Genomic DNA, 25,256 nt, shown 5'->3' with positions numbered 1-25,256 from the left:
AGGAAAAAATGCTGTATATTCCTTAAAACTGCTGCAGAAAGTAACCCACCTACAAAACCAAAGCGATTCCTTTGTTTAAATGGCCACAGTAGATCATGGGAAGCCATATTTAAAAAATAAAATAAATTAGAAGAATTTTACTATTTTCTAAACATACATACAAATATTTGTGCATGGAATTTAACTTGAAATCAATTATTTGTCTACATTAAAATCTTAAGTTAACAAAAAAATCTAGTTTCATTGAACAAGTTCGTTATGTAGCCCAGACGTTTATGACCACTGCAAACATTGTTATAACAATGATTAAATAAACTATTAAGACAAGCCGGTCCACCACAATGGCTGCAAAATGCCAGTCTGATTTTGCATCAACCTGGCTCTTGGAGCGAATTAATTCTTGGTGGATCTTGAGAACTTCTAACAGAAGCCTTTTCAGCAGCTTCACCTCCACAGGGACTTTCATTCCTCCTGGTGAGTCCTGTTTTCTCATTTCTATAGCCATTCTTGTGTCAGATTTCTTGTCATCAGCAGTACCTACAAAAATATATATATATATATATTTGATTCGGGGTTGTTTTCTTCAAGAGGTAACAACGCCATAGAAAACGGCTATTACTTTACAATGGGAGACATGTAGACCAACATTGAGCCAGTTTCAATGGGCTTTTGTTCACGTCACAACTTCTTCCCTCGCCTTATGAGAGAATTCTATGCAATGCAAAATCAACTTGAAGAAGGTAAAAGGCAGGTCAACTATAGGCCACCTGCAGGTCAAATACACCTGTCAACAAATTCAGAATGATTTCAGAAGCTAAGCAGACTGAATTGGCCCATAAATCTGTTGACATTGGCCCTTTTAAGGGAGATCTTTAAACTTTGGTACTAAATTGAAGTCAAACTAGAATAGACTTCCCTTGCTCAGGCCCAGTTCACATTGAGCGATTTATCGCGCGGTAATTCCCGCGATATCGCGGCTATTTACCGCGCGATATCTCTCTTCAATGCTTTGCAATGGGGGCAAAGGGTCCTGCTGTCGCGGGTCGTGTGTCGCTACAGCAGGACCCTTTTTGGAGCGGATTTTGCCGCGATTCAATAGTTTTTGATGCAAGCATTTGCGCGATATCACACAAAATGCAAATCGCGCGACAAACGCGCGATTTGCGAATCGCCAAGTGTGAATGGGGCCTCAGAGGCGCCGCTCACCACTGTGCCTCTTCAGTCACACACACAGTTTCAGTTTCTCTCCTGCTCTTCTGGTGAGTGCTCAATATCAAGCTGTGAGCATGCCATTGTCATCAAAGATGGCTCAGGTCACAGATCTAGCACCCACTCTGTGTGAATACAGTGTATCATTGTAGTGCGGTGTGATTGAGATTAAAGAGGAAGTCTACACAACAAGGAAACCTATTATTGCTGTAAACATCCGTCTGTCCCTTTATATCATCCCTTGTGGGAGTTCAGGGGATTTCTACACACAGTAACATGAAACGGCTGTTTCTGGTACATGTGTATACCACAAACACAAAGGATGGGAGTATTTAAAGTGACACTAGATTCAGGAGTTAAATCTTAAAAATGCATTTAAGTACCTTGCTTTTCACTCACCTCATAGTTCTAGCCGACCTGTGACAATCAGACTGTCACGGGTCGGTTCAGTAGATCGGGAAGTGAGCGAACACATACCGGCGTTCACTCACTTCTTGATCCTGTCACGGCCGTGACAGGGGAGGGGCTGGATTCCCCCTCCCCGCTCCGATCCTCCAGTGCTGACTGGCGGAACGGACAGGGGGAGGGGGCGGGTACAGCTGGGCGGATCCAGACATAATTGTCGGGATGCGCTTCAACGTCTCACTATACCGTGAGCTGTAGCTCGCGGTATACTGCGGCGTCTCAGTATACCGCGAGCTGTAGGTCGCGGTATACTGAGCTTAGGGTGACGGGAGGACGCTAGTATGTGTCCTCCCGTTACCCTAAGGGGAACTATGGGGAAAAGCCCTAACCCCATAGTTCTCCTTTAACTATTAACAGTACTATTAACAATACTGTACCTTATTTGTGTATCACTCGGCTGTAGATCCTCAAATCATCTCTGAATTGATGCTGCTACTGTCCTTCCTTCTGGAGGGTTTCTACTTTTTTTCCCCATGGTCCCTGTGTGTGTATTGTAAAGTAGCCACCGCTCCAAGCTCACTCCCGTGATGGACTACAATCTCATGTTTAGGTTACTATTTTGTATTGAGATTGTAGTCCATCACGGGAGTGAGCTTGGATCAGGGACTACTTTATAACACAAACAGAGACCATGGGAAACAAAAGTAGCCACCCTCCAGAAGGAATTACAATGTCAGCACTAATATTTGAGGATGCACAAAGCTGGCCGAGTGACGCACATATAAGATACACTTTTGTTAATAGTTAAGGTACATGAATTCATTTTTAAGAGTTAAATAACTAAATGTGCCGAGCTACAACAATGAGCAATACAAAAAAAACTATAAAAGAATCTGTGACTCAAACAAATGTCAGTGAATAAATAGTAAATGGATCAGATGTAAGGGCCGGTGCACACCTTGGTGATCTGTGACCGCACGGCAATCGTGCACTATACCGCGCGGATTGCCGAGAGGTCATGGAGTCACCCATCACAGACGATCTTTCAAATGTAAGAAAAGAAAAGTCAAAATAGGCTGTACAGTGTTAAGCAATGGAATACTATCACCTTTATTTCCATATATGAGTAATTGGGGTGCTCTTAATTCAACATGGTGCCATCCCTCACTACATTATTTTAATCATCTACACTGTGGGCACAATAAGTGTTGCCATGTTTGACAATTAGAGGCTACACACTCACAGTTTTACAGTGTTCTTAAAAGACTGATTAGGGGGAATTTATCAAAACTGGAGCAGACAAAATCTGTATCTGTTTTTGTCTGCTCCAGTTTTGATAAATTCCCCTCTGTGTATTTTGTGAAATACTTGTCTGTAGGTAAATGCAAGACAGTTTGGATCTCTATAAGGTGCTCATAGATACTACATGCTTGTCATCAAGTCAAGCTTATTTCATCTGGATGATGGCGGATGAAGGGGCCTTAAAATGTGTACAGTGATGACATCCAACCATCACAGCCCATCACTATTGTTAACTACCCCATTCCTCCTCCCAATAAGATAGCAGTCAGGTGTGCTTCCATACTATGGAGACACACGAGCTCAGGCAATACAAGCATGACTGATTTTGCAAACATTGGTTGAAAAGGTTTCCCAGCTGTTTCATTGAAAATTGGAATACACATAATGCATGTCAATATTTGTAATTTTGCATTTTGAGTACTTACCTTGTTCTGTGTCAATTTCCATCAACTTGCTTTGTTTATGGGCCTTTACATTGAAGAGAAGAATGCGTGCAAGATGTTTCATAATCCAGATTTTTATCCAGTTAGGGACAGTCGGTTGCGTTTCAGACAACATTAACATATACGAGGTAAAAATGGAACCGATTATACTGATGACCATGACAGCCAGACACACGCAACAGAAGACACCTGTACAAACAACATGGAATTTGAATTAATTTTAGATTTTTGATCAATGCCTTTTGTTCACGAAACCTGACACAAACCTGAGTAAGTCACAATATGATGATAAGATATATAACTGAGGCTGGGGTTTCCAAAATGGACACTCTGTCCTCAGTGCAGCTCAGTAACACTGAGCCTGATAAAATTACAGGTTTAGCGTTATTGAGCTCTCTGTCCAGCCACTGCAACTGCACACAGACAGGCACAGCGGCCACAGACTTTTATTGTGGGTGAAAGGAGCCTGATGGGGATGCTGAGGTACTAGTTCTCCATTAGCACTGCTGTGCTGCTGATTGACATCAGCCAGTGGGCAGATGCAGGCTGGCTATTGTCCATGGAAGCCACTCCCTGATGCCAGTCAAAAGAGAGGCAGACCTGATGGGGACCTAGTCTTTCAGCTTCCCCATTAGGCTCTGCCCACTTAGCTACATCATTGGTTGCTAAGAGGCTGTCAGCTGTGCAGCCAATGGCATCTTAGCAACCATTGACATAACCCTGGTCCCATTCAAGTAGCGGCTGGGAGATTCCCCAGGTCGACAATTAATTATAAACAAAGCATCCCCGGCCGTTTTGTTTACATTCAGCTCTCACCTGGGGAATCACACGGTCGGGAACCTTGGATGCATAACTGGTTGCTAGGACACCAGTGGTGTCCTAGGAACCAATGAATGGAAAACTGTCACATTCATGACAGCTTCCCAGTACATACATGTCCCCACTCTGAGCAATGTCATCTCTCTGTAGGCCTTATCAGAATTGGTCTTATTTACTGCCAATTTTCTATCTGTAAACTGGAGGTCATTCTTTGTAATTATTGTGCAGCCATAGTGACAGATTCTTAAAATAGAGCAATCAAGAACTACCTGAATCTGTTGCAAGTGTGGGTAAAACTACCAAAACTCAAGACAGAGCTTTTCTAATTTTGGTGGAGGACATTATTGAATGTCCCCCAATGTCTCTTGTAAAAGTTAAGCTTAGCTCTGTCTCAGGTGCAAAATTAACAAAGTTATACTTGGTGCCGTTTTGCTTTTTTCCTTCAGTCTCCCCCCTCCGTTCCAGCAGTCTAAGATCCCGTGAGTCATCACCTTCTATACACTGTAAAGGGCATGAGGACGCCTAGGGACATACCATCCCTGGATCGGAGAAGGAGACAGGCTGAAGGGAGTGCTGTAAGATCATCTCAGAGGATCGGGTGAGTATAACTATTATTTTTGCACCTAGACCAAAATGGGGGCCCCACTGCAAGGGTTAAGAAACATTTTCCCCAGAGTTCTTCTTTCAAATTAAATAATAGTTAAAGTGACATTAAAGGATATCCCCCCCTCATGCTAGTGTAAGGACTTACCTTAAATGATGCCTCTTGATCCGATCATCTTCTTCTTTCCTGTAGTTTTCAGCAGTCCCTCCCGCGCTGGTGGCGGTCACTGATCCAGCGCTGACTGCTGCGTCTTCTGTGTCCCACGGAGTCTGTGTTGGTGCATGTTGTCAGGCTGCGTGCATTGACTTACCTTGTGTCTCTCCTCTTCTCCCGGCCGAAGATCTGTACTGCGCATGCGCCTGTCCCATGATCCTGTGCGGCGAGATTTTTCAGATCTTCAGACGGGAGCGCGTGGCAGAGACACAGGTTAATTAGGTAAGTAACCTTTTTCGTAACTTTTTTTCTAATGTTTTTGCATGTATCTCTTGTTTGCTAGCAGTTAAAATATATGCGAAAATCCCAGAGGGTTTAATGATCCTTTAAGATAAAACGTCAGTATACACAAGCAGTATTTTATAATTTAATTTTCTTTCATGTTTCAGTAGGTTATGGAGAATCCAGTTGAATCTAGTGAGACGAACAGTGGATGAAAACTATGCCTCGGCTTTTACCACCAAAACGTTTATGAAAGCTGGGTAGCTTTCCACTTTAAAATCCAGAAATTCTTTAAAAATGTAACTGACACAAGTTGACACTAATTGATCACTACACTCCTGTTGGTATGCTGCCACCACATCCACCTATAGTAGAAGTAACAGAAGATAAGATCAGTGAGGATGAAGAGGACATCCTCCAGGGATGGAGGATGACATCAAACAGTTCACAGAAAATGACCCCACAATTTATCACTTTCTGGATCAGCTTTTTCAGATAGGTTATCATTAAGATGTCACATGTCTTGTTTTATTATGCATTATTTGTTGTGAGTTGTCAGTGGTGATAGGTCACAATCCTACAGCTCTTGTCTGTCTCTGGTGACCCTTGACCTTACAGTACATTATCTTCTTTTCAGGTCTTTCTTGTTATCACGTATCTGGTAGGGAGACTGGTTTGGTGAGGAGGCTTCTCTTGCACCTGGTGTCTTGTGGCCTTTGAGGTTGGTGACAGAGGCCAGGCAGACACCGAGTGGCACGAGTGCCAATGGTCTTGAAACCGTGCAAGCAGAAGGGTTATCCAGAAATCAAAGGTCAAGGCAAGCCAAGGTCAAACCAGAAGAGCAGATGCAGTACAGAGGGAGTAGGCGGAGACGGGTTGCAATAAACAGTCCGAGGTTAAAAGGCAGGCAGCTATCAGGGAAGGTCGTTGAGCAGAAACGGGTCAAAATCCAGACAAAAACGGCAGCAAACAGGACAAAGCAAAAACGTGATTCCAAAGCACAATTCGGGGCTGAAAAGACAATCCAGGACCCAATGGACATGCAAGCCAGGTTTAAATAGGGAAGTGAGGCAATCAACTACGTCTCTTCCTGTGCGCCATTTGGCGCATTTTTTCTTGAGACTCGCTCCATCTGCACGTCACTTCCGGTGTGCCATACGGCGCGTCTTCCTGCGGGAAAGCAGAGCTATGCGCATGCGTGTGAGCATCCGCCTAGCGGGACTTGGCGCATGCGTGGAACGGGGATGTTGCTCACACTTGTCTAGAGGTGTATAGTTAATATAAGTAATTCTATTAGCGGTTACCCATAAACAGCAGCCAAAAAACACTTTCCATCAATTTAGAGCAGACTAGAAAAAGATAATTCAGTTGATTACTAAACTTTGCATGTCTGTGAAGGTTCTCATTCATCCAGGTCATGGTATATCTGTAAAAAATAAGTCAAGGCAACTGGACTTGCTGTATTTTTCTTGAAGATGTTTCTGAGACGTTCAGTCATTCTGAATTGAGAAAGCTTGTGGGATGACCAGTGAAACATCTTCAAGAAAAATACAACAAGTCCAATTGCCTTGACTTATTTTTTACAGATAAACTTTGCATGTTTGTTCAAATAAATAAGGATTGCAGCAATTTACTGAAGGACCCTTTCCTTGGTTATTTAGTAGCTGTTAAAGAACATTTATTAAATGAAAAAAAAAACAATAAAACTGTCCAGGCACCAGAAGATAAAGCAGTATGGATGGATCGACAGTTAACTCGGTCATTTGGCCATACCCAGTTTGCTACACGTTGCCCACTCTTCGTTTTTTATTTCGTTTTGAACCAGTCAACACTAGAATTTCAGATAGCAGTCATACATCCATATCTTCTATCCGTTGCTAATTTAGAACTAACAAACTACAAAATGACTTCCATTTTTAATCAACCCAAGTATAGGGATTCATTTCTAAGAATAAAAATGGAATGGGGCTTTATATTAGAGGGGAACCATAACCTTATCCCTTTCGGCCAAGGAAATTGTCATCTTAGCCTCAATTTAGATTGCAGTTGCAATGGTGCTGTGCATGTGATCAGCTATGACACCAGCCATTTGAGGGCTTGAAAGTCTGGTTGAGAGCTGAAATAAGCACACTGGCCACCTTGACAGTTGGCATGCCGTAAAAGTAACTGTATTTGGAGATATTATGGTGGGTAAAGTTCCTTTTTAAGGTATTTTTCATTGCTTTAGACTCATCTTATTTATAACTATGGTGTCTCTTGAAACAGGGTTGTGTTGTTTTTAGAAACTATCTCTATACTGCAGTTATCAGATGAGAACTCTGGGTTACCATTCATGGGATTTGGTAAAGGTGGGTATCCTGTAAAGATACTTCCTGCTTAGTACGTCTGCAGCCTGCTCAGTAGCTTTTTGTTATTTAAATGCAACCAAGAAAACTCTGCAGCTAGGTATAAAAACTCTGCTATCATGTACACAGATCAAGCTTCTCTTGCCCAGCTTTATCAGTTCTTCTCATCTCACCCTAGTAGCCAGTAACAAAACCACATTTGTGTAGAGATTTTCAATAAGAAGCCACAAACAGTAACTCCAATATAATAGGAAAGTAGATTGCAATCAGAACACCTACCTAATACTGGTGGGTTGTCCGAATTGGGAAGCATGTCGTTAAGGATCAGGAGGAGCACAGAGAATCCCAAAACCACTGTTATCTTAAAGCCAAGTCTCTCCCCGGTCCCCAATTCAATGAACATACTGGAAATATCCAAGAATACCATAAAACATGCTGGAACAATTAAGTTTATTATATAAACAATCGGAGTTCGTTTAAGGATGATCTAAAAAGAGGATAAAAAAACAATGCTTTGGTTATCATCAGGTATTGTATTGCTGTTTCACTTGGGTGTATGCACTAGGGTTTTCTTCTGGTTTGTTCCGAACACATTTAAATTGGGCAGTGTTTTCCTTGTATACAGATAACTGGTGGCTGGTTGGGCATGCACCGCTTCGACAATGCACAATCTTTCTAAAAAAAAAGTCATTCTACAACTAGGCACACTTGCTTGTTTGTACAGGCAGTCCCCGGGTTACGAACAAGATAGGGACTGTAGGTTTGTTCTTAAGTTGAAATGTGTATGTAAGTTGGAACAGGTACATTTTTAGGTGACTGCATTTTGAATATTGGATAGCATAACCATCTGTAATGTTTGTTTTTCTTTGTGTGCCCCTGTTCAGAAGATTTCACCTTTCTGTCCCTGTGACAATTGGATTTTGAAGATTTTGGGTTGTAGTGGAAACAAGGATTGGTGATAAAGCTTCAGTGGAGACAGCTTTTTTCCCATGATAACTCTTACAGGAGTGAATTTCCCTTCCCAGGGGTAGATTTCCTCTCACTTCCTGTTGTCTCAAGGACAGGAAGTGAGATTAAATCTTTCTAATGAGGATACAGATAGCAGTAAAAACCTCACAGTGACCCGGAAGAAGAGGTGGGCACCCCTCGTCTGCACGTCTAACAAGAGCCAACTTCCTTTAATGTATGTACAGTACTACGAACCAGACCCAAAAAGGCGGGCACTCCTCGTCGGCACGAGTGCGGTAGCATTACAACTACTGAAATGCTGCGTGGTACACTTTGGCTGCATCCTGGGACCCCCTGCTGTACAGTAATAGCCTCTGTTTGTAAGTAGGTGTCCTATTTAAGTCGGATGTTTGTAACTCGGGGACTGCCTGTACTTATGTAGGATAGAGGAGTAGGGCTCAGGGTGCCAACCTATCTAAGGGAAACAATTGGTATTTTCTGGTGAAGGAATCACCCTTCACCAGAGAGCATTACTTTGGATCATGTAGGCACCTAGAAAACGTAGGTCAGTAACCCAGAGCAAACAATAAGATTTCACTGGTCAGATTAGCAAAATGTGAATTTCTGTGCATTGATCAGTCCATGTATAAATCTGATTCCAAATATGGAAAATGATATGGGATATAAGTATATAATGAATCCAAGCTTAGCATTTCGAATTTAGAACCACATAAAAAAAAAACTTTAGGGAAATATTGTACCTTATACTTAACTTCACTGAAAGTTACACCTTCACTTGTCACATTTCCATCTTCCACATTGATGGTCACCAATTTCCAGTCTCCTTTACTGACAAAGATGTCCTTTGAGTTTTTGTTGACTTGACTGGAATTAGCTTTGGCTAGCATGATGATGTTCTCAACTGCATTCAAACAGCACAAAATAATTGTGTTTATTATGCAGTTTAAATATATTATGCTGGTCACACATTGGTCATGCTGCATTCAGAATAAGATGTAACTAACCCAACCCCATGTTTGGGATTGGTTAAACACATTTTCCAGTATGATGAAAAGATGTGCAGCCAAACATAATAAAGCAGAACAGTCATTTCGATGTACTGTATGTATGCAAAATGCCTCATTATGCCTAAATAGGGATAAATGTTGTGGTGCGTAGCTGCAAACAATTGTTCTTAATAATTGCAGGCACGACTTTTAATTACCCATCTAAAACAAGATGTCCCAAACGGCTTTTATAGATAGTTTGATGCAGTATAGGAATTAGGGCATATGCATTGATTTCTACTGTAGGTTCAGTGTACACCACCATCTGCTGTATGCTTATAGTAAGCAACCAAAGGGCTACTAGATGCTCAGACCTGCAACTTATCCGCATTTTCTAAGAGGCTGTATATGATATAATTTGTAGATCATCTATGGATTATCACCATCTATGGCTGACTTTGACTTAGAGAAGAGATGACAGCATCATCTTCAGTTAGAGCTGGATTAAAAGTTCAACTGAGACCCAGAAGAGGAAGATAGAGGCAGGGGTAAGGGTAGAGCTGTTCTCTCGATGGCTCATGGAGTTCTTCTTCTGTTTTTTTCACAAATTTTCAAACTATGCTTGAGCAAACATGTTTATGCTATGAAGAGTAGATGGGGAAACCTGCTGCCAGACTCTTCCGTTGGTTTATAAAGGTGGCAGGCAATGACAGTAGTTCCACCAGGAACAATCGCTCTTTCCCCTAAAATCTCTTAGCTGGAAATGCCTGGCAACGCCTACAGACATAAAATCTTTTCCAGATCGGGATGATCCCTATTTAAAATCTTTGGGCCTTGGAGTCAAGCTTATGCAAATGTGTTTTCCTGTCATACTAGCAAAAGTGTTACGATTTGTTGAAGGGGATGAAATTCCGGAATTCTCAAAAGCTGCCTAATGGTATGTGCAGACTTCACCCTTTTTTCAGGGACAGTCCCCGATACACTAATTTAACCTTTCTCGGTTGTTTCTGCTCCTGAATCCAAATAATACAGTTTGCATACTATATTATCTTCAGTGAACTTGTTTTCCCTGTCCAATTTGAGACACTGTTGGGATCTCACATAGTTTAGTTCTGTACTGTCCATCCCTTTTCTCTTTTTTCTCTGATCTTTTAAAATGGATTTGCTGAAAGAAATATCAAATGTGTTGCCAGTAATATTTAGGCTTTATGGCGCACAAATTTGGGACCATTCATTTACAGTATAAAGATATTATAATAGCAGTGATCTCTAGCAGTCTATGACTGTATACTGAAGCATTTCTCCAGTCTCTAACAAATCCTATAGCATGTTGGCAGGCTTTGACCATCTCTTGCAGCGTGTCTATAGTCCTTGACCATCTCCTGTTGCATATCTGCAGTCCTTAACAGCTTTTTATAGTATTACATTCAGTGAATAGTATGTGTGTCCCCCTGTAAGAACCCTTTATAAAGAAAGTTGACTATCACTGCACTAAACCATACTCTCTGTTAAAATTTTGGCATGCATTATATCTATGTAAGCTGTTCAAAAATGTCAGGTTACCAAGAGAATTAAATTACCTGAGTGAATATAGGACCCAAAGGTCAAACTGCATGTCTGTTCATCAAAGGGGAACTTGAAGATGTTTAGCTTACAGGAGCTAACAATCCGTAGTGGTTTAGAATTAATTATTTTCCCTTCATGGGTAACAGTGTAGTATGGAATGACAGGAACATTGTTGTCAGACTCTGTCCTACATAAAAAAGATGGCAAAATTAGAAACAAAATGAATATTCAATGTAAGCTAGGATAAGCCAGGATAACAAAGTGCATATATTGTGTATGTATATGTACTGTATATATTTATAAAATGATAAGGGATTTTTATAGACACAACAAACTTCGGATTTCTTATGGGAACATCTTAAACATGTGCTACTGTTGAATCAACAGGTGTTTGCACAAGACCAGTTGTGCTGCCCTTTAAAACAATTGGATATAAAGTTACTACTATGGTATTCCAGGAGCAATAAAGAAACTATGTCATTTATTCCATTCTGTTGCAATATTTTTATTAAAGTTTTCAAAGGCATAACAGTATAAAACAAACTGACAATTCCATGAATACAGTCGTTCAGAGGAGAATAACAATCATACAACTTATGGTAAATACAGATATTTTTCAAATGTTATAATTGTTCTCTTTTTCCCCCACACCCTCAAAATACGTATATTAAGTGAGTCAAGGCCCACTGGGCTTTACAGCTTAACAAAGGGCTCGGGAGAAGACGGTATGGATTGCCAGGAACGGAAAAGATGGAGGTCAACAGGCTAGTAAAAGAGGGAGAACAGTGTCGGGTATAGTGGGGAAAAACAGGGGGGGAAAGACGACATCAACATCCTTATTAGTATTGGTAGCTTCAAGTAAGCGTGCAAATCCAGGTCGGGCCCTTGATCGGTTCCCATGCTGCAGGGATAGTACCCTCCATTCCCTACTTCCCTCTGGGCCCCATGTCATGTTGCGTGCCTAGATACCTCTGAAGCTATTTAGATCCATATTGGGGTGTTGGTGGAGAATCCAAGGTTCCCAGATGTGCAGGAACTTGGTTTGTGAATCCTCCAGGATACTAGACAGCCTTTCGTTCAACATGATATGTTGAACGAAAGGCTGCCAGGTAAATTGGAGGATGCTCCGCTGCATTGAACGTAAGGCGAAGGATGGGATGGCGACCGGAAGCGTTCTGAAGTAGTAAAGGAGTTTTGGCAGAATGGTCATCTTGATGGCAGACACTTTGCCTAGCCAAGAAAGTTTATGTGGTAGCCAAGAAGTCAACGTGTTCTTCAAATTTTTAAATAGAGGGGTATAGTTTGTGGCATAAAGCGTATCGTATGAGGACATCATTTTGACCCCCAGGTAACTAATAGAGACTGGAGTGTCCATACTGGACACTCCATTTTTGGTGCAGCCCAGTAACACTAAGCCTGATAAAATCACAGGCTCGGTGTTACTGAGGTGCCTGCCTGGCAACTGCATCTGTCACAAAGACAAGTGTGGTGGCCAAGCCATCTCAGTGATGTGAAGCCTGTTAAAAGTGAAAGTTCAGCATCACTGAGCGCAGCATTACCAATCCTGAGCCTGCCTATGTGAAAGGAGGAGTGTCCAGGCACTTATAACAGGCTCAGCGTCACTAAGCTGACTTGTGGCAAAAATGGCTTCCTTGGGCAGCATCTGATCCAACCTGGAACTGCCCTGATGGTGTGTGTGTGTGTGTACAGCAAACCATTTACTGAGAAAGTAGACATTTTTAGCTGTGCACCACAAGCCGAAAGGAGGACTCTACCTAAGGACCCTGCCAAGGGACAACACTAGAAGTTACACTATGAGAGAGAGACTACCAAGATCAAAAACCCATTTTCCTGCATTCACTTAAAATTCCGCCAGTTCTGTTTGCTAGGAAATCCTGGATCATCTATAACAGAAGCAAAGTAACTTTTAGTATCTGCCATTGCATACAGACTATTGCATATGCTAGGAAAGGATGGATAGTGTGCATGTGTAATGTATGCATATCTGTAGCACTCTGTATGTCTTGTATTATTTTCCTGTAACTGTAAGTAGTGTGTATACACAGCATTCTTGTGTTTAGTAAAAAAAAAATATATATACTACTTGGTGGTTTTCTTTATTTCCTGCAAATAATTAAAGCGACACTATACTCGGGAGTTAAATCTTAAAAATGTATTCAAGTAACTTAACTATTAACAAAAATGTTTGTGTATCACTCGGCTGTAGATCCTCAGATCATCTCTGAATTGGTGCTTCTGGAGGGTGGCTACTTTTGTTCCCCATGGTCTGTGTGTGTGTTGTAAAGTAGCCACCGCTCCAAGCTACTAAATTTTGCCGCCATTTGTTTCTTTCCACCTTTGAGTCTTACTACTCCTGCTTTTAAAAGACAGTTTCTACACATCTTGTTGAATTTGCTTAATGGAAAATAATAGGGATGCACCAAAATTTCTGCTGCCGAAACATTTCGGACGAAAATGGCACTTTTGGCAAATTGATGAAAGTACCATGATTGCCAAAAATGCGGCCGAAAATTCAGCGTATACCTAGCTTCTCTCCTCCCTCACAGGTGGTGGAGTTTTCCACCCACACCTCCTGGCTCTCCCTCTGTGACAGGATGGAGAGCGGTGAGTGGAGGAGAGTGGTGTGATCTGTCACAGGAGGCCAAGCGGTCGGTGGGGGAGGAGAGCTTGAAGGTTGGAGGGCGGTATACAAACACTCACAGCTGATCATTGAGTGTTTGTAAATAACTGGACATAGGGTGCTTACTATTCCCAGTTATGAATGAATAGGAAGTGATCTACATCACTTCCTGTTCATTCATGGTTGTGGACATGGTAAGCACACTATATCCACAATGAATGGATAGACAGGAACACTCAGTATAGAGGATTCCTGTTCATTCAAATCAGGGGCTGTAGAAAAATTAGATTGAGGATATGTGTTCCCAATCTCTTTTTCTATTTTTAAAGGGAAATACCAGGGGTCTGTTTAGACAACTGATATTTGCCCAAAGCCCCCAGCAGTAAAAAAAAAAAAAAAATTATTGAAAAATAATTTAAATTTTAAAAAGATTGGGAAAAAAAGTCATTTTCGTTTTCGGCCTGACAAATTTTTTCTTTTCCGTTTCCGTTTCTGCCTCAAAATCCCATTTCAGTGCTAGAAAATAAACTACATTTCAGCAGGGAGAGTGTCACCTCCTCACAGGTGCAGTATAGATATGCATGTGACAGAGATCATGTTAAAGTGCATCCATAACCAAAACTTTTTTTAGTTATGGATAAAGTAAGGAATAGTTAGAATCCTTGTTGCATTTTTTTTTCTCGTTTGCTTTGATATTAGCTTGGGATCTTTGCCTAAGCTTAGCATCAGCAATTTTTTTAATTATAAGAATGATGTAATGCTAACATGGGCCTTATTATGCTAAGCATGAATTTTAATAACTGCTGTACTCTCTAGCATATGTCAAAAATAAAATATTTCCTTTGGATTGAGTGATCCTTTAACATCAGCATGAGGAGCAGAATCTTCCACACAGCTGGCTTCCTACCTAATATTTTTAAAGATGAATAATACCATCACTCTTATAATGTATCTATAGCCAAAACGTTTGTGTCTTGGATAGAGTATGAAGGGATTAAAACCCCTGTAAAATTATTATTTTTTGTTTTGCAGTCTGTGTACCATTGGTGATATTTTCTAGGGCTGCGGAAATTACCGAATTATTTCTCGATCTTTTTGATCGATTAAAAATGTTTTGATCGCTAATGAAAATACTCACCTCTCCGCCGCCTTCCGGGAGTCCCCTCGGAGATCTGGTGACGTCACGGACATCGACGTCACCGGACTGCTCCCTCTTCCCCAAGTGGCTCCGTTGGCTAACGAAGGGAAGGGGGAGGAGTCCGGTGACATAGATGTCCCCAAGTGGCTCCGTCGGCTAAGGAAGGGAAGGGGGGAGGAGTCCGGTGACGTTGATGTCCGTGACGTCACCCGACTCCTCCCCCTTGCCTTCGTTAGCCGACGGAGCCACTTGGGCCGGTGAGTATGGCCAAGAAACTTGTTCTGCCCTATCAATTTTTAAATAGGTTATACTTACATGTAAAGGGAACATCACTGTGCAGCCTGCCAATTGACATCGAACCTTTCTTCTACAATCTTCCCAGCTGGTCAGTGTGCCCACAAGTGTGGACCAAACTCCAAGGCATTGGGCTATACACATACAGCACAGCAATGAAGTAATAAAATGAACTAGGATCACACTAATCCAGCACGTTAGTATTCTGATTTGCCCCACTCAAGCGGCGGCCATATTGAGTGGGGCACGTGAGATTAATAACGTGCTGGATTAGTGTGATCCTAGTTCATTTTATTACTTCATTGCTGTGCTGTATGTGTATAGGCCAATGTAGTTGGATCTGTATGTGCGTTATAATGAATCGAAATTAATCGTTTAAAAAAACATTTTGATTAATCGAACACGAAAATTTGAATCAGTAACAGCCCTAATATGTTCCCTTTAACATCTGCTGCAAACACACAGGGATAGGCTACACTGCAAACTCATAAATGTTTATTTTATGCGCAAGAGGACCAAATGCATATAGCACTTGGTCCAGTTTGGATCAGTGGCCCCATTGTGGAATAAAAGTACCTCTTTATTTATATTATTGCTGGCTGTAGCTTCACCCCAGTCTGAAGCCTAAAATATGGGTGTTCCTGTAAAGGGAGGTACTGTAAAGTCAACACTAAGCTCCCACCCCTTCTCTTAGCAGACTGTTCATTTACTATAATGAATGAACAATCAGCACTGCAGGGCTGTGTGATAGCGCTGCTGGCTGCCAGTAAACATACAGGGCAGTGTCAGCTCTATCACACATCCCTGACAGAACTGATCGCTCATTTATAAAAAATAACTCAGCACTGCAGGGCTATGAGATCTATCTGCCAGGGCTGCTTGTGAGTACATAGCCCACCAGACCGATCAAATAGCCCTGCAGTGCTGAGTGTTGTTTTATTAATGAATGCTCAGTACTGTCAGGACTGTGTCATACACTGTACTCACCCTGACAGATGACTGTTCATTCATAAAAGATCACTTAGCACTGCAGGACTATAAGATATATCTGCCGAGGTTGCTTGTTAGTACATAGCCCACCAGACAGATCAACTAGCCCTGCAGTGCTGAATGTTGTTTTATGAATGAATGCTCAGCACTGTCGGGACTGTGTTATACACTGTACTGACCCTGACAAAGCTGACTGTTCATTCATAAAAGATCACTCAACACTGCAGTTACAGTAGAAACGGTCGCACGCCTTCCATACACTGCACGATTCTCGTACGATCGCGGGATTTCCCGCGATTCTCGTATGAGAATCGTGCAGTGAATGGGCACCTTTAGTGATCTATCTGCCGAGGATGCTTGTGAACCCAGGGCCTGCAGATAGATCACAGCCTGCAGTGCTGAGTAATTTCTTATGAATGGCAGCACTGGTCTCCAGAGTGGCCCATGCTGCCAGATATCAGTGCTGTCACTGAAAACTCCATCTCCTTGCTAGCAGTGTGGTTGGACAGAGGTGCTTAAACAGTTTGACCTTGCTGCTTGCCAATGGCAGAACAAATTTGAATAGGATCGAGTGCTATATGCATTTGGTCCCCTAGCACAGTGGTCCCCAACCCCCGGGCCGCGGACCGGTACCGGTCCGTGGATCAAACGGTACCGGGCCGCCCAAGGAACGTGTGCGACTTTCCATGGACGAGAGGTTTAAGGCCGTGACACACTGCAGGCAAAGCGGCGCACAGGCACCGGCGACTCGCGGTCCTTCGCCTGCAGTGTGTCTAGTGAGTTCCGATCCCCCGCTCTGCCCGGCAACAACGTGCGTAGCGCAGCATCGTGAGATGAAAAAGTTCATCTCCAGCCTGTTTGCAAATGCGTCTTGTCAGTCCAGAGGAGAAGTTCCGGTCCGCGGCGATAAAAAGGTTGGGGAGCACTGCCCTAGCATTTTTTGTGAGACTTCTTCTTTAACATCAGATGTCTCCTTCTCCATGTACAGAACATTGTGTGAACCTTTTTTTTTTTACTATTAACTTCTTTTCTTAAGTTTATGAAATCTTAAATATTTTTGAATCACTTACATTTCATAAATGTAAAGGTCAGGTAGCCAAAAATTATTTCCAGGAATCAAAATCTGCTCAATTCCACAATAAACATCCGGGTCCCAAGATATAAACTCATTTGGCCAAGCCTGTAGACATTAATTAGAAGTTATTACGGTAATTGTACATTTAATTATACAGATGTTTTTTCTACTGTAAGATTATAATTAGCTGTATTCCAGGCAGAGATAAAAACAACAATGTATTACTTCTTCTGCTTTACGTGCACGTTTGCCATGCTGTACATTAAACAGTACCGCATGACACTCTTTCTATAAAATACTGCGATGTCTAATAATTAATAATTTCACACAAGATTCACATGTTTTTAAAATTGAATCGTGGGTGAAAAATGTGACTCTGCGCCCGGGGCAAGTGACCCCCCCGCACCCCCGGTTGTTACGCCACTGCTCTTGGGTAAAAGTCGTTTGGATCTTGGATGAAAAAATTGATGAATGGACCCCATGTAACCCCAAGCATTCTACAGAAAGAGGTTTTCATGGTATATATCCTTTGAGGAAATTATTCCTTATTTGCTATAGGAGCAAATCTTTACCATGGAAGAAGTGACAGGGCCTGCATAGACTTTTATTCCTTACCATGTTGAACCAGAGGTATGTGGTCATTGTTTGCAGAGCTGTGTTCTAAAGGAAATAAGAGTTTTAGTCAATTATACTGTGTACAAACAACATTGCTAAATCTGGCCATACAATCACAGTTACAATCTCATTATATGATATGTACTTTTTTCTTTTATTATATAACCGATGTACATATATACAGTATATGTATAGTTTATGGACAATCTGGCACAGTAGCTTAGTAGTTAGCAGGCAGTGGGTCCTCGGTTCAAATCTTGACAAGAAAATTCTATGGAAAAGGCTTTAAAGTATATTACATATGGCGCCAGTGAGCTGGCCCATAGAATCACCTAGAATTGGATACGACTGAATGGATATATACATACATACCTACATACATACATACATATATACATACTGTACATACCAAAACCTAGGAAGTGTGAATGCCTACTTAGCAACCCATTTAATTTGTACCAATCAGGGGGACACTTGCACTACAATGTGGTTAAAAGGCCTAAAGCTCACGATATGCTTTACAATCAACCACAATGTAAAAAAGAACTCCGGGAATTGAAAAACCTAAAGTGCTTGTTTTGTCTAAAGGACTCAAATAAAGCAGATATACTCACCTGATCCTCGATCCCTTGGCAGTCAGCGCTGACCGCTCACCACTCTTTCCCTCCGGTCCAGCTGTGGAAAAGTCCTTGGCATCCCCACGTCTAATGCTAGTCAATGGGCCTACATTAGACGTGATGATGTCAGCGGTTCTTAGAACACTGGAGCCCAGGGGAGAAGAGGCTGCAGAGACCAGTCTAGCAGCCTGGTGGGACTTTGTAGTAGGTAAGTATATCTGTTTTTTTTAAGCCCCCTAGACAAAATGAGTACTTAACCCTTGCAGTGGGACTACCCCCGCACTGCAAGAGTTACGTTTTTTTTAATTCTCAGAGTTCTTCCTTAATAAAACTATGCACTATAAGGGCTTATCCAATAACCATCCAACCATGTATATTCAATCAGGCAGGCTCTTGCTCATCATGCTTGTTGTAAAATCTAAAGCAGATAGTACAATCACATTGTAACACGTGTGACAAGCTTTAAGGAGATGGTACAATCATTTTGTAAACATAAATAGTCAACTTTAGTTTAGGGATGCTGAGAAAAAAAGAGAGAGAAAGAAGGAAGGAAAATAAAGTAGAGAGTGCTAGGATCAGGCCCATATTTAGACATAATGCTAATCTAGGCATACCTTAATTATAATGTCTTTTCAAACAAGCTCAGCCCCCAGTGTCATGTGATTATTTTAGTAAAAGCTACTGCTAGAATGCACTATGGAAGCAGCATGTGGTGTGCTTTATATGCAGGTCCACTTTTCAAATGTACAGACCACCAAGCATATTACCTGATTTATAAGGACTCTCCAAATTTCCAAAAAGATAAAGTGGATGCCATTCGCAAAGCACTAACACCCCTACATGGCGCTGATGAGTATAGAAAATTCCTAAATGAAGTGTATGCCAGTTATTTATACAAAAAAAAAAATAGATACATTTTCATATAATATAGTACCTGAGGGACGTATTGTATATTTGGTAAGCACATTTGCTGGTGAATGTTTATAACGCAGATTTGCTGTGTGAACGTTTGCCATATTTACAGTCATGGCTAAAAATATTGGCACCCCTGCATTTCTGTCAGATAATGCACCACTTTGCAGAAAATTGTTGTAATGACAAATGTTTTGGCATTCTCATGTTTATTTCTTTTGTTTGTATTGGTATGACAAAATTATTGTCACCCTCAATTTAATATTTGGTAGCACAGCTCTTGGAAAAAATAACTGAAATCCATCGCTTCCTGTAACCTTCAATGAGTTTCTTACACCTCTCTACAGGAATTTTGGACCACTCTTCTTTTGACGGCTGCTCCAGGTCTCTCAGATTGGAAGAGTTCCTTTTCCCAACTGCTTTTTTGAGTTTTCTCCACAGGATTCCTGTAGAGAGGTTGTTAAGAACTGGAAACCCCTTTTTAAAGCCCTGCATTAATTGCTGATAGTTTTTGGAACCTCCAATGGCCCCCTTTGGGGAGCTGGCAGATATCCCACCATTTCCCACCAAGAGTCCTTTGAATCAATAACCAGCCCATCATACAGGCAAGTAGGGAAAAAACACATACTGGTTAAAAACAATAATGTTTTCAATTTTACTAAATGGTATCCAGCTGCATCTCAGATGTGTTGCAATGCATCCTCTTCTTTTGGGTATCACTTATGGAGAGTAAAATTCCTCCTTCTTCTCTTCTCATTCCTTGACCCTTTAGTTCCCAGAGACATCACTGCATTAACCCCATACTATATCTATGAGTTCAAAATGGTCAATTTTGTCATTGGCTATATCTGGATTAATAACAAACATGACATTGATGCAACGATGTTCCATTGTATCACCAGACTACATGTGATATAGGTAGCATTAAGAGAAAAAAGTGATAAGAAGGTCTTACCAAGCTGACAATAGTGTACAGTGACATGTCTATGTAGACAATAGTTGGAGTTGTCCAGTTCTTCACTGGCCTTACGTCGGAACCTGGAACATTTCTCAAAGCCTGCACCACACCATTAAAACTGCAGGATGAGTTGCTGCAGTAACATGTACCTACAATGACACATACAAAATCGGTATGTCACGTTTGCTTGAATTAGGCAAATAGAAATAAAGAGAGCAATTGTCATGGTATACTTTTCATTTTTATAAGGAGGAAGTAATCTTTAAAGTAGAATGTCACCCTCCCATTCAGCAACACATGCTTATAAGTGCGTCTGCGTTCACAGTTTTCTCTTAGCCCCCCTGCAAAGTCCTTGATCCTGCCAGTAAAGGCACCTAATGCAGCTTCCTGTGATGGTATAGCAACAATGCTGCACTATTCTTAAATTGAAAGCAGTGTTGCCACTTTCACATAGGCTGGTATAACTCACTTATGCACAATTTTTGGCTTTGACCAATTAGAATATGAATGCTCTGCGGTGATATATTCTCGACATCTGTCCAGTGGTGCTTTCAGAGCAAAAGACAGCAGTGGCAATGAAGCAAGTCAACCCAATCTCAACTCTTCTACTCTGCGATATTTGGCCATCATTTTTCCTGGCTCGCATGACTTGCAATTACTGCACTGATTTTTAAGTGATCTGTATACATAGGATCACCAACACTTTGTCATCAGGAGAAGCTGACACGTGGAATGATATCCTTTGGGACTTTTATTTTTACATGGTCTAGTTCCACTTTAAAGTAATTTTGTTGTGACTTTCACATCACGACTTTCGTTATGCGATGGTTGTAAGGTCATTAAAATTTTGTACAATCTGCCCATCTTGGACAGGCTGATCGTACTTGCGATCATCTGAGGGGATCATTTAAGAGGGTGTGTTTAGGGCAGAGTTAAGGCCTGGCTAGTAGCTCAGGACTTGAAATTTTGAGCCCTGCTTTAACACATAGCAAGCCATATTTGTCATAGGATGACTACAGTTCCACTCTAAAGTAAATATTATCATAATAAGTGCAAATATCCGCTTGCAGAAAATACTCTGTACTTTCCCTTTAATCATCAAAACTTATGCACTGAAAGAAATACATTAAAGGAAAGTCCATAGTTCATGTTGACTAAAGAAATGCTATTGTGTAGACCAGGAAAGCATACCTAAAATAATGCTTTATTTAATCCCAGTGATGTAAATCAGAAAAGCTGAAGAGCAGGTCGAGGTCTGCTACTGTTATTTTCAGTTAACAGCACTATAGAGCCTATCTGCCTTCCAGATGATCCTTTTTGCTCATTGCAATTGAAGTAAACCTCTCCATATTTTGTGCATGCATGATTTGAGGAAATTAGACCATGAAATGATTGTTGGTGCCACACAGGGTGGCCATCAGAAACTGTTGACTTTCTGCGGTTTTCTTGCACTACAGTCTCTAGAGTTTATAGAGACTAGAGCAAAAAATATCCTATGAGCAGCACATCTGTGAGACAAATACCCGGTTAATGGGAGATCAGAGGGGATTGATTCAATTAGCATAATTATTATTATTATACAGGATTTATATAGCGCCAAAAGTTTGAGCAGGGTTTTACAATATAAGGAAGACATTACAATCACAATACAATTCAAGACAAGATGGTAATGAGGGCCCTGCCCGTGAGAGCTTACAATCTAAAAGGGAGCGGCCAGTTATACATGAGGAGGTAGCTGTGTGGGGATTAATTGTTTGAGAACGTGATGGTTGAGTGGTTAGGTTGAGGTGGGATAGGCTTCCCTGAAGAGATGAGTCTTTAGGGATCGCCTAAAGGCAGTCAAGGTGGGAGATAGACGGACAGGTTGAGGTAAAGAGTTCCAGAGGATGGGACTCTAGAGAAGTCCTGCAGGCGAGTATGGGATGAGTTGACAAGGCAGCTGGAAAGCAGGAGGTGACGGTTAGGGTGATACTTTGAGACCAGGTTTGAGATATATCCGGGGCAGAGTTGTGGATGGCTTTGTAAGTGATTGTTAATATTTTTAATTTTATCCTTTGGGCGAGTGGAAACCAGTGGAGGGATTGGCAGAGGGGGTTGCAGACACTGAGCGGTTGGTCAAGTGAATGAGTCTAGCAGCAGCATTCATGATAGACTGAAGGGGGGATAGCCTGTGTAGTGGAAGGCCAATGAGGAGGGAGTTGCAATAGTCAAGATGGAAGATAACAAGTGAGTGGATGAGCAGCTTTGAGGTTTCATTGGTGAGGAAGGGGCGTATTTTGGAGATGTTACGAAGGTGAAGGCGGCAGGATTTGGATAGTGATTGGATGTGGGGAAGAAAGGTGAGGTCTGAGTCAAGAATGACACCTAGCACCCTGGCATGAGGGAGGGATGGATAATTGTGTTAACAATCTCAAGGGAAATGTGGGAAGGTGCATGGGCAGGAGGAAATATCATGAGCTCAGTTTTTGAAAGGTTGAGAAGTGCTGTGACATCCAGACCGATATGTCAGTTAGTAGATTAGTGACATGCAAGGACACTGAGGGGGGGGAGTTGTGGAGTAGAAAGATAGATTTGAGTGGCACCGGCATAGAGATTGCATTGGAAGCCATGTGAGATTATTAACTGACCAAGAGAGGTGATGTAGATAGAGAAAAGAAGGGGTCCAAGGACAGAGCCTTGGGGAACCTCTACAGAAAGAGGAAGAGCAGGGAGGAGTTAGATTTGTAGGTGACACTAAAGGAGCACTTAGCTAGGTAGGAGGAGAGCCATGAACCATGGATATGACATACAATACTATTTCTATGCCTACCTCATCAGGGTTTATAAAGTATACATTTTATATTAGCCCTATATTAGAACCATTATTTTATATCCATTTTTCGGCAACCACAACAAGTTAGAGGGAGACTCAACTCACTGCTGAATATCCTCCTGCTATCTTTCATCTCTTAAGTTCTTCATTGTTATCTTTCTCTTCTTTCCACAGTTCCTTTTTTACTAATCTCTTTTTAAAATGGCACCAAGAGCACTGTTATAACTATAACGATAAGAAACTTAGTTATGGGGAACCATTGTAAGTTAAATAGAAAAAGATTAGTCAAATAGGAATAGAGCAAAGAAGAGAAAGAAAGATAACAACAAAGAACAAAAGAGATGAGACAGTAAAAAATACAAGTAGGATATACAGCAGCAAATCAAGCAAAGGGGGGACCTGAGTCTGGGCTTTTGGAAATCTACATGAGGGAGGATTTTACAGTTTAAAAACATGCCTAAAATATGTTAAGTGCATATGTAATCTTATGGGAAGATTGTTGTTGAAATGAATGGCCTGGTGGCAGGATCACTTTAACCGTTACAATAAGTACTCATTACTCTTGTCAGGGCTGGATTTACTCTCTCTGCTGCCCCAAGGACAGGTTCCTCAATGCGCCCCCCTACCCGCCAACCCCCCGGATGGAGAATGGCAGACCTGCAGGCTGCATACAAGTGATCTCTGTGACATTGCCGGGATCACTTGTAGAAAACAAGCGGCGGCTTCCCCGCTGTACATTTAGCTCTGCTTGCCCAAAACAAGGCTAAATATAGAAAACAACTACCCGCCCGGCGCCTGGAACTGCATGTCCTGGCCGTCAGGAGATAGGAATTCCACATAGTCTGGGCTTTTGGAAATCTACATGAGGGAGGATTTTACAGTTTAAAAACATGCCTAAAATATGTTAAGTGCATATGTAATCTTATGGGAAGATTGTTGTTGAAATGAATGGCCTGGTGGCAGGATCACTTTAACCGTTACAATAAGTACTCATTACTCTTGTCAGGGCTGGATTTACTCTCTCTGCTGCCCCAAGGACAGGTTCCTCAATGCGCCCCCCTACCCGCCAACCCCCCGGATGGAGAATGGCAGACCTGCAGGCTGCATACAAGTGATCTCTGTGACATTGCCGGGATCACTTGTAGAAAACAAGCGGCGGCTTCCCCGCTGTACATTTAGCTCTGCTTGCCCAAAACAAGGCTAAATATAGAAAACAACTACCCGCCCGGCGCCTGGAACTGCATGTCCTGGCCGTCAGGAGATAGGAATTCCACACCCCTGCTGCCCCTCTACTACCTGCTGCCCCAAGGCCGAGCCTCGGTTGGCCCTGTCGGAAATCTGGCCCGGACTCTTGTATGAGTAAAATCTCATACAAGATTGAATATGTTAATATACTTTCAAAATACATTTTCAATATTTTTGAATCTGCAGCTGTCATTAAAATAATACCCAGCAATTCTGCCATGACAGTTACTGTGCAGGCATGCCCCATTATAGGGTGAAAACTTTGTACCTGTCTCCCAGTTATTTCCCTTTATTGTCACACAGGTTTCCAATGGATACAAGTGGCTGTTTTTAAACATATGAAGTCATGGTCCACTGTTCTCACCATTGGGAAATTTGCCCGGAGAAATGCAATGTAGCCATTGCTGGAGTGCATGGATGTAGGTGGGAAGTGGCTGCAAAAAGGATTTAGATTAGCATCACTGAGATGCAACAAGGAAGGAAAAAAGGTAAAATCTATTTTTGAATGCAACACAAGGCTTTAGCAAGCAAATGTAAATGTGTTCAGATTCACAGCTACTTCCCAAAACTGTACCTATATTTTAAATCTCTAAACCCTTAACTTAAACTTAGCTCTAAGCCCTGTACTTAATAGTAAACTAACCTAATGTCTAAAGCTGAATCCCTAAAGCTCATACAGCAGTATACTTACCTTATCTTGCACTTTAAGACTAGCTGCCTATCACCAAAATCATACAGTGACAATATACCAGCAGTGAAAACCACTGATTCTAGAATTGAGTAGTTGAGCAAATGCCTTTAAACAATCATCTCTCTAATCTTCACTAAGGAAAAAAATGAAAACGTGAACTGGATGCAATAATGGCAGATCAGCTT

The 25,256-nt window shown here is 41.6% G+C and overlaps 1 protein-coding gene across 1 annotated transcript in view; it reads right to left on the bottom strand.

The window, feature by feature from the left end:
• Window positions 1-256: 256 nt before the first annotated feature.
• Window positions 257-25,256, bottom strand: part of LOC108793906 (5-hydroxytryptamine receptor 3A-like) — a 25,340-nt gene continuing 340 nt past the window's right edge. The window contains exons 2-11 of the mRNA XM_018564860.1: window positions 20,321-20,472; window positions 17,837-17,881; window positions 17,217-17,326; window positions 11,098-11,270; window positions 9,272-9,432; window positions 7,842-8,049; window positions 3,338-3,548; window positions 2,023-2,033; window positions 850-856; window positions 257-506 (exon numbers count right to left, since the gene is read on the bottom strand). Coding sequence (XP_018420362.1) covers window positions 257-506; window positions 850-856; window positions 2,023-2,033; window positions 3,338-3,548; window positions 7,842-8,049; window positions 9,272-9,432; window positions 11,098-11,270; window positions 17,217-17,326; window positions 17,837-17,881; window positions 20,321-20,472 — 1,328 coding nt within the window. The remainder of the gene's footprint in view (window positions 507-849; window positions 857-2,022; window positions 2,034-3,337; window positions 3,549-7,841; window positions 8,050-9,271; window positions 9,433-11,097; window positions 11,271-17,216; window positions 17,327-17,836; window positions 17,882-20,320; window positions 20,473-25,256) is intronic.

This window comes from Nanorana parkeri, unplaced genomic scaffold (assembly GCF_000935625.1).
Source record: "Nanorana parkeri isolate BGI_ZX_2015 unplaced genomic scaffold, ASM93562v1 scaffold790, whole genome shotgun sequence".
In the NCBI taxonomy this organism is placed as follows: Eukaryota; Metazoa; Chordata; class Amphibia; order Anura; family Dicroglossidae; genus Nanorana; species Nanorana parkeri.
This window is presented reverse-complemented; position numbering and strand designations above follow the sequence as displayed.